The sequence below is a fragment of the Dasypus novemcinctus genome, chromosome 26, assembly GCF_030445035.2.
Source record: "Dasypus novemcinctus isolate mDasNov1 chromosome 26, mDasNov1.1.hap2, whole genome shotgun sequence".
NCBI classification, from domain to species: Eukaryota; Metazoa; Chordata; class Mammalia; order Cingulata; family Dasypodidae; genus Dasypus; species Dasypus novemcinctus.
Genome location: NC_080698.1, coordinates 42,734,818 through 42,745,360, shown reverse-complemented (window position 1 = coordinate 42,745,360; position 10,543 = coordinate 42,734,818). Strand labels below are relative to the sequence as shown.

Genomic DNA, 10,543 nt, shown 5'->3' with positions numbered 1-10,543 from the left:
TGGATTATAATTTAAAAGTTTATTTCTATTTTAACTAGCCCACAGACCCAATTCTTAGCGGGCAAAACTGATTTCTTTCTGGCACATGGTCTATGGACTCTTTGTCTTTCCATCACCTTCCAACAGTCAGCACCTTCCATCATGATGCAAATTTTAAGTTAAAACTATCAACACAACCCTCAAAATGTAAGTTTATTGAATAAAGCTGAGAGAGCAGTAAACAGACAAAAAAATGCAGCCACCTAAATAAAAAAATTTCATGTATTTACAAGCTCAGTAACTGTTAAATTTTCACATGCAGAGGTTAATGCACAGGAAGATGTTGGTAGTAGTGTTTAGATGTCTTGAAATGCTGAAAGCAATTAATAGACACACAAACACATTAAAGTTTAGCAATAGGTCAATTAACAAACCTATGAGGTCTCCACAAAGTCACATATTCTAGTTCAGATTCTTCCTTTTAGGCACAAACAAGTTGCCAATTCTTTGTAATGGTTCACAATGACCATTAACGGTGTTGAAAGACAGTAGCAAGTTTAAATACCCTTTCATGTACCCATCAGGGAAGTGTGCAACATGCTTCAAAGGATAAGAAAAGAATTTAAAAGACCAGATTCTACCCATAAAAATGTGAAGGGAGAAAAACAAGTAGTGTCTGTGCAATACAGTGCAGTGTTTTGTACAGAATATTTTTAAGGCCATGGCAGTCTACAAATTAAAACTGGTATTCATTAAAATAACTCACTGTTGACTACACTTTAAGTGCTCAACATGTCTGGAAATGCACTGTTGACATGTAAGTGCTGCTTGACAAAAAAAAAACAGAATCACACACAGTGTGAGGCAACACATAAGCAGGTGTACCACAGTTTTATCTACTACAGTGGTCTATATGAATAACAATTTACAAGTAAGCCAGTATTAATATGTCCCTCTATGTATATGGAGATCACTAAACTCCAAAACAGGTTCACTTTTAAGTTTTTATACATCTCCATATCATAGTAGCAAAGAATAAACAGCATCAATTCCTCAGTTCTCTGTGTGATTATTAAACAACCTGTAGACGTTGCGCATGATTACATTAAACAAAGCAGGCAGGTCTAGAGTTGTCACAATAATCAAGATGTCTAATGGCACCAGACAAAATAGTGCCAAACTTTACATCAATAAGAGAGAAAAATAAGAATTTTTATCAGTTTATAGGTATCTCTTGTGCTGAAAGTCAACTTTATGACTGGATATAAAAAGTCAAGAGTTAGAGTGTCATGCAGCAGCACTGATTTAATGACTGGAGAGAGAAACAACAAACAGGTGTTTGAACAAGGTGACATTCTTAACAGGTTTTATTACATTGGCTGGAATGCTCTAAATTCATGAAAGCTTTTGAGAAAATCTTCAATTCCCAACCCCTTAAAAAAGTGGATGAACCGTGAAAGAAATAAAAGAGAGAAGTAACGACCTGGACAGATATAAAACAGCATGCCTTTGTTCCTCCCGTATCCCCAGCTGCAAACTGGTGATGAAGAAATCTCAGAAAGCACTTTTAACAATCAGGTAAGATCTCATCATCAAATAAGAACATTGATCTGGTGCCTCTGTTCCCACTTTGCAGACCATGTTTTTTTTTTAATTCCTAAGGTGTAATTATACATTTCACATGCATTTGTGAGATAAGATAAACACTATGTTTATATCCCACCTGAGTCAGGCGTAAAGGTTTTCTAAATACTGTGTGCGGCACTAGAAACTTCATGCTGTCTTAAGTCAGTATCAGTATTAAGCTACTGGACTCTATAATTAAATATCACAGATAGACTTTTACTGAAAATCAATATAAAAATCTGGCCCTGAAAGACCAGAACAGAAATATGCAATTTTCTTGATCTAAGATGGTCAAAATATGGTTTTTAAAAAGCTCTGCACACTGTTTAAGACAAGTATGTGCAAGAAGCCTTTTTATGTGTGTGCTGACTTTATCATGACAACTCTAGCCAGTTCTTTAAGAAGGATTAGGGATACACATCTTCAGCAGTGCACATGAGAAATAAACTCTGAAAAAGGCAATTTCTTAGGTTTAGGAAGGACCGTATTCTGGGAAGTACTTCAGAGGAACGGACAATAATTTTAGGATTATAGCCAAGAAGAACTGGAAGACTTCAGAAGATTCTTCAGCTTCTTCTAGATTTTGAATGTTGAATTAGCCACTGAAGTGTGATATCTAAATAAAGAGAAGGAAAAAAACAGTTAAAGCATTAAGATACCAAAATCAAGAAATTAAACATCAAAACAGATATCAGAAAATACAGCTAACATTCATGAGACATGCTGCAATCAACACAAGGCATGCCCTCTTCTGCCTTTCTGCAGCTATACATAGTATCAACATTGCCTGAGCTTCATTCAAGAGGATAATCTAACGAATTATGAGATTGAAGGGTGTCCTGATTTAAAAATGAAATCACTTACGAGACAGTTAGTGCCACCTTTCATTCATTCAAAAATTTAGGGAAACAGATTTGGTTCAAGCAGTTGGCTCCTGTTTACCATACAGGAGGTTAAGGGTTCAGATGCCCAGGTTCTCCTGGTGAAGACAAGCTGGCCCATGTGGTGAGCCGGCTCATGCAGGAGAGCCACCCGGCACAGGAGAGCCGCCCTCAGTGGGAATGCCACCCCATGCAGGAGTGACCTCTGCCACGCAGGAGTGCTGTCCTGCGTGCGAGTGTCAGCCAATGCGGAGAGTTGGTGCAGCAAGATGACGCGACAAGAGACACAGAGGAAAGACAATAAGAGAGGTATCAGAAAAGGGAGCTGAGGTGGTGCAAGAGAATGATCACCTCTTTCCCACTCTGGAAAGTGCCAGGATCAGTTCCCGGAGCTGCCTAATGAGAATATAAGCAGACACAGAACACACAGGGAATGGGCAGAGACAGCAGACAATGGGGGTGGGGGACGGGGTGGGGGAGAGATAAATAAATAAATAAATCTTTAAAAAAATTTTTTTTTAGTGACTGCCAATAAGACCTGTCATTATAAGTAAGGTGCCAGGAATGCAAAGATATAGGAGAACCCCTCCCTGCCCCCAGGGAGCTTTTAGTCTAATAGATGGAAAAGATATTGGCTTGGATCGCTACAGAATTCCAGGCAAAAGAAACAGCAAAGGCAATAGAAAGAAAGGCACAAAACAGCATAAAACTCTGGATGAATTTTAAGTACTACAAAGTGGCCAAGGCACGGGGATGGGGAAATGAATCGCTAGACAACAGCAAAGTTTCTCAATTTCACTCTACCGACTGTGGGTTGGGTAATTCCTTGCTGGGGGGCTGGGGACACTATTCTGTACACTGTATAATGTTTAGAGGCATTTATGGCATTTACTACTATATGCCACCAGCACATTCCTACACCCAGTGTGACAAACAAAAATGTCTCCAGACATTGCCGAATATATCCCCTAGGGGAGGGGGGCCAAAATCACCCTCAGTTAAGAAATACTGAGTTAGAGGAAGCCAGATATCCCTAAATGCCATGCTAAGATGCTACAAAGCTTGGGCTGTATTCTCAAGTCAGTAAGTTAATGTAAAATTTTAAACAGGGAAGTCAAATTAGCTTATTTTAGTAAGATCACTAATGGCAACAAAGCAGGACAACTTGCGGGATTGCTTAACATGGACACTAAATATGGCAAAAGAAATAGGAAAGGGACAAAGGCCTGAAATAAGTGTAGTGCTGTTAAGGATAGAGATGATTAAAATGAGGAGCAAGAATCAAAGGCAGAATGGCCCGGACTTGCTTTGTAAAGATCATCTTCCCAGAAGTAATCTGTTCTACAGTGTGAACGAGGACACATTCTTAATGAAATTAAGGCATTTTAAGTAGTACATTAGGAAACAAAGTATAATATACAAACAACCCTTGTCCACTTAAGTACTTTTTGGAATAACTTAGTAAATTCCTAAGTTTGGCACTATAACATGTTATAAAAGCTGAAATTAAGGAGGATGTTTCTGCCTTGCTTCCTCAAGAACTCTAATCCACTTGGCAGTTAGTAACGTGTATTTCTTAACCCAAACAAATCGGCATTCTGGTTATTTGTATCTAGTCAGAGTGAAACAGTACCCTTGGGCTTGATAATACTTTAAGTGAACAAGGAGTTTTAAAATTACAAAGCCAGGGTTAGATGGATCCAGACTGAGTAATGAACAACAGTACTATGACAATCAGCTAAAAATGCATAAGCAGGTCTCAGCAGCTCTACTGCATTTCTTCCTAAACGGGGACATGAAATTTTTTTCAGGAAAGTATCTGGCTATAGTTTTGTCATGGTGGTAAAATCAGAAAGGATGCTTTTTCTCCCTTCAAAAGCTTTTTTCCCCGTTTTCCTATTTTGGAAAATAGTAGCGAAAATATAAGGGAGAATATAGTATGCCACATGTACTGACAATTATGGTTAGTATAGAAAAGGGTTTCTCAATCTCAGCACTACTGACATTTTAAGCTAGCTAATTCTTTGCTGTTGGGGATGTGGCATGTTTAGTTGCATCCCTGGCTTCTACCCCAAGGCCCCAAGTTAGATAACCAAATGATCACTGGTGATGGGGGGCGGGGTTGCCCATTGTGAACCACTGGTGTCTAAGTAAATGTTTACTTGGGACACATCTTAACATCTGACAAGAGTTCCTCCCAAATAGGAAAAAAATTTAAGTCTAAATAACCAGAGTGTTTGAACAGTCTGTTCTCAAACTGAATGTTCCCAATTCAACAAGTGGTTCATTCTATCCATTTAAGAGAGGTCATTTTCTGTCCAACGGCAAAATACTACAGCTTAGACTGCTTTGAGTGGTCTTCAGAGGAAGCTCAGAATCAACCAGAACACCTATCAGTGCTCTGAGTTCTAGAGAGGTATGTTTGGAGTGATGCGGGGTGTTGGGATGGGGGATACAGGCTGGAATTAGCTTCAAAAGAAATGAAGTATAATGAAAACCAAAGCATTTTAAATGAAGGCTAAAGAAAAAAATCAAAATAACTTTTTAAACATACTATTTCAGTACTGTTTATTACACTTTATTTCAGGACACTTTTGTTTATTAAATCACTTATCATATTAGTTGGGACTAAAATAAGACATCCACATTTATTATTTAGGGATATCAAGGAGACATAGAGTATTTTTGCTTTATACTCCAAAGAGTAGATTGCAGTTATATATTAATGCAATAAATGAAAAACTGTTATGTTACATGTATACCAATTTTTGTAAAGTCCTATTTCAAAATGCCATTTTTATAAAGCAGAGCTGGATAACAGCTCTACAAAAATTAATACAATAAACTGATATCACATCATACTTAATTCTTATATAGTTTTATTGCATTTTCTTCTATAAACAGCTTAGAGGAGATTCAAGATGTTACATTTGTTTTCAAAAGATATAATGTCTACTCTTTCTCCTGAGGCAAAAGCAAAAGCATCTTCTAAAGTAAGGCACTTAAAGAGAAATGGAAGAAGCCGTCAGACACAGAAGATGTTTCTTCCAATTGAGACCCCATTTCTTTCAAAAATACCAGTCTTAACTTACCTATATTATCCTTTTCTTTGCAGGAAATTGAATAGCAGCAAATTTCTCTATCCTGAATAGCAGAGAGATTCCTATAAGGAGAATTAAGGAATAAGTATGTGTTTAAAACAATTGTACTACGTATCACTCAGCTCAATTTCACTTCAGTAATTTGTATTACTTAACTGAAGAAATTATTTCACTACTACTAAAATTTTAGGGATTCACTCTTTTGGTAGATGGAGTTTATCTACTGAAAAGCATGGCTATAACTATTACTGAATAATGTCGAAGCAGCAGGCAAAAGAGTATATAATTCAGAACCAAATTTTTTAAAATGTCACCATTCACTTTCAAGACCTACATTTTTTCAATTAGCTGTTTCTCATCCAACGCATTAGGAAGATCTCTCTTGTTTCCAAGTACTAGCACCTTTAAAAAGAAAAGTTATTAAGAGTGAATTTTTATGGAAGAAAATAGTTTTAACAAACTAATGTCACAGAAGTATATTATCTTGTTGTCTACAGATATAAAATTATCATTATCACATGCAATAATATTAAAGCATATTTGTGTAACTGGTGGGCTATCACATTAATTTAATGACTCAAATTAGCATTTATTTAATGTTTACCATGTAGATGCCCTTAATTAATTTGGGCTGCCAACTTCTGTTTAAAATACTTTAAGTCTGTTATGCATTCTGCTATTTCTTAATAAATCTTCACCAAAATATGATTGGAAAAACCAAGTGGGAAAAACCAAGTGGGAGAACCACTTTTTTACAGACTGTCATAAAACATCCATTAATCATGTGAACATATAAATAAATTTTTAAAATTCAGGATCCATTGTATAGAATATCATTAGTAAGTAAGACAATGCTAAGTTTGGGGATTAGGATGAGTATGGTAGCCATCAACTCTGGGAATAAATGTTATCTAACTGCTAGATGTACTTCAAAAAGAGCAGAGTACATATAACTTATTTGATAACATCCATACTCTTAAGGCAATGTTCTGAGCACTTTTACTCTTGGTCCATCCTAACAAAATGATGTCACATCTATCTTGTTATACCTACTTCTTTCACTTAATACTTGCCCACTCCAAATACTTTGACAGAGTCTACTCATAGGCCTAGACTCTCATTTTGTGCAAAGGACAAAGAGACAAGGGTACAGGCACAGAGAGCCAAGGGTGCTAGGGGATCTCAGGGGAATGTTAAATATTAAGACAATGCGAATCAGAGCACCAATAGTAGAATCTCAGTACCTGTGGTCAGCTTGTCTTCCCTTTCTTAAGTTTTATCCCACTGCACATTCTTATTTAAGTCATTCCAGGGTCTCAAGCTTTGAAAGGATGAGATCCTAGTAATGTATCACAAATATTTGTGCTCAGCTGTCGGTTCTGTGGTTGCCTGGCATCACAGCCCTCTTCCTTCATTTAGGACATTTTCTACCTTATAAATCTGCCTCTGTAGATAATTTCTTTCTCAACATTCCTTCCAGCTAGAACATGCACACATAATCTAGGATCAGTCAATTGGATGTACCCATTAATACTCTGGATGCATAACCTGGACATGCAAAATAGGGATAAGAACCCATTCCGACAATGTCGGTGAATCTGCTAGATTATGCAATTGTGTCTGGTGTTCAACAACTTTCTGTGGTCACAGATGTATCCTATGCTGTGAGTTTGGGTGTGAACTTGGCAGCTGATCAGCTTCCCTTGCTCCAGCCTATTTTCTGAGTCTGGTTATACAGTCTTTCCAGAGATTCTGTGAACTACCCAATATCTTTATAGTAAATTTCTTTCTACTTAAATCGGTGGATGATTATTTTAAAAAGGTTGATTTTTGCATGTAGTATATAGATTTAGTTTTAATCTAAAAGAAAAAGAATAGGCTTTGCAGTCAGATATGGGTTCAAAACCTGGCTCTGCAACTTTACTAATGGCCATGCAGTCTTGAACAAAAAATAACTATCATAAAGGAGGGATAACAAAAAGAAACCTCAAAGTGTTGAGAAGATTAACTGTAATAATATACCTCAAAAGTATCCTGACACTCATGATCTTATCTTGGAGCTAACACCTGATCCTTTTCCAGCATTCCTTAGCTCAACAAGTAACACCATTCTCCACCTGATTACATGAGTGAGAAACTAGGAATTATTTTTTTACACCTCCTGTTCTCTAATCTATAAGCAAGCCTGGCTGATCATACTCCCAAATACCTCCAAAGTCTGTTTCCTTCTCATCTTGTTTATCACCACCCTGAACTAAGGTACCATAATTAGGCAGGACTACTGCAACAGCTTCTCCGTCTTCCTGATAATCCCTCTTGACCACTTCAATTCCTTCTTAAACTGACAGTGACTCACTCTAATCACCAATCTCATCATTTAAAACACTTCAGTGGCTTCCCACAAAGCCCTGCCCAGCATGACCTCTTATGGCATCTCTGCTGCATGGCACCCCACCCTCCTTATTCTGCTCTGTGTTCTAGACAGACTGGCTTCTTCTCAATGCCCTGCTTCCTCCCACCAAAGTCTTCACCTCAAACTTTCTTTGCCTCCAACTATCACCAACTTAGTTCCTACACATTCCCCAAATCAAGCATCACTTCCTCAAAGAATCCTTCCTTCTTCCCCCAAACTAAATCAAATACACCCATTAATTTGTAAGTCTCATACCCCCTTGTACTTCTCCTTCACAGCTGAATTAGTCAAGTGATTTCATATTATCTCCCTTTCCCATGAACTGTAAGCTCCATGATAGCAGGGAATATGTTTCTATTCATGCTTTCACCACTATATCCCCGAAACTGAGCACCACTCCTGATTTGTAATAGTTTAATAGATACTTGGTGCAGAAATGAATAAATAGCAGAAACTTTGAAATAGAAGACATTTTATTTACTTCAAACGTAATCAATATAATTGTATAAATACAAATGTAATAAAACAAGTAGTCCACACTTACTGGAATTCCTTGTAACTGTGGTTTGTCTAGAAGATTATGTAGCTCATTTCGAGAGGCTTCAATCTTTTCACGATCTGCAGCATCTATCATATAACTTTTAAAAAATGCAATTATCTTAATATGTTTTCTCTATATACCTTGATGATCACAGCTAAGATTAAAGATATCTTTTTCTTAAGATTTACTTCACTGAAACTGCTCATCAAAAATAAATCGGGAAGCGGACTTGGCCCAGTGGATAGGGCGTCCGTCTACCACATGGGAGGTCCGCGGTTCAAACCCCAGGCCTCCTTGACCTGTGTGGAGCTGGCCCATGCACAGTGCTGATGCGTGCAAGGAGTGCCGCGCCACGCAGGGGTGCCCCCCCCCGCCCCGTGTAGGGGAGCCCCACGTGCAAGGAGTGTGCCCCATAAGGAGAGCCGCCCAACGCAAAAGTGCAGCCTGCCCAGGAATGATGCCACACACACAGAGAGCTGATGCAACAAGATGATGTAACAAAACAAACACAGACTCCCGTGCCGCTGACAACAACAACAGAAGCGGACAAAGAACACACAGCAAATGGACACAGAGAACAAACAACCGGGGGGGAAGGGGAGAGAAATAAATAAAATAAATTTTTAATAAATAAATAAATAAGGGGCGATGGACTTGGCCCAGTGGTTAGGGCATCTGTCTACCACATGGAAGGTCCGAGGTTCAAATCCCGGGCCTCCTTGACCCGTGTGCAGTTGGCCCATGCGCAGTGCTGATGCATGCAAGGAGTGCCCTGCCACACAGAGGTGTCCCCTGCATAGGGGAGCCCCGCGCAAGGAGTGCACCCTGTAAGGAGAGCTGCCCAGTGCGAAAGAAAGTGCAGCCTGCCCAGGAATGCACACACGGAGAGCTGACACAACAAGATGATGCAACAAAAAGAAACACAGATTCTCGTGACAACAGAAGCAGACGAAGAAGACGCAGCAAATAGACACAGAGAACAGACAACCAGGGTGGGGAAGGAGGGGAGAGAAATAAATAAATCTTTAAAAAATAAATAACTAAATAAATAAATCCTAGATACAGAAAAGCTCAGCACCTATATATTCTTTCCCCCTCCACTATATTCTTTTACATTGACTATTTTTAGAGTTATTGCATGATAGTGAAACATTTATATCCTTTAGCTCTTAGTTGTATACATTTTTAAAAGTATATATATAGAGAGCTCTCATTTTAATTTTAAATCTCATGTTAATAGGATTATACTAAGAAGGTAGCTAAGAACAGATTTTTTAGCCGGAGATACAAATTGAGGCTTTGGGAGTATGATAAACAACTTTTCCTTTGAAGCCTAAATTGACTTATAAAAAACAAACAAACAAACAAACAAAGAAAACACTTACACAATAGCATTGACTCCTCTGCAGTACCGTTCCCACATGCTCCGGAATCGAGGTTGCCCTCCTATGTCCCAGATCTTTAAACCAAGACAAGACAATTCTTAATAAAGCATATTTCAAACACTACATTGAAGGAGGAAGCAGCAGAAGGGAGAAAGATCAGGCAGATATGCATATTTCCACAATGTTAGAGCAAAAGAATTCCTGAAAGACTTGCACTTTAAACAAGTACTCTCAATTTAGGAGTTCTTAGGGCCACTTCTAAATTTGAAGTCCGTACTTAAAAGTTCACAGTAGATCTAAAATTCTGTTTAAACAAAGATTTTTTTGCCCCTTGTGCAATACTTTATTTGCCTGTTAACCAATACATTTCCAATATTAAGTATATATCTTTACGGTAACACCTTTAAAATCTATAGAACCATGCATCATCCAGATTTGAATGCCAAGGCAGGAAACAACAGTCCACCATCTGAGTGATTATACATTAATGCCCAATCTTTTTGAGTAGTCCTGTAAATAACACAACCAACATTCCTACCTAAGTGTTTTTCTTGTATAAAATGATTTTATCCATATGAAAGCCACCACCCATAATAATTTCATGATTATGCCTATTC

General features: G+C 38.0%; 1 protein-coding gene across 3 annotated transcripts in view; it reads right to left on the bottom strand.

Moving 5' to 3' along the window:
• Positions 1 to 10,543, bottom strand: part of ARL8B (ARF like GTPase 8B) — a 49,251-nt gene continuing 38,708 nt past the window's right edge. For all 3 annotated transcript variants that reach the window (XM_004483101.5, XM_058288330.2, XM_058288331.2), the window contains exons 3-7: positions 9,927 to 10,000; positions 8,545 to 8,638; positions 5,922 to 5,989; positions 5,579 to 5,649; positions 1 to 2,221 (exon numbers count right to left, since the gene is read on the bottom strand). In XM_004483101.5, the coding sequence (XP_004483158.2) occupies positions 2,172 to 2,221; positions 5,579 to 5,649; positions 5,922 to 5,989; positions 8,545 to 8,638; positions 9,927 to 10,000 (357 nt within the window). In that variant the 3' untranslated portion in view covers positions 1 to 2,171. The remainder of the gene's footprint in view (positions 2,222 to 5,578; positions 5,650 to 5,921; positions 5,990 to 8,544; positions 8,639 to 9,926; positions 10,001 to 10,543) is intronic.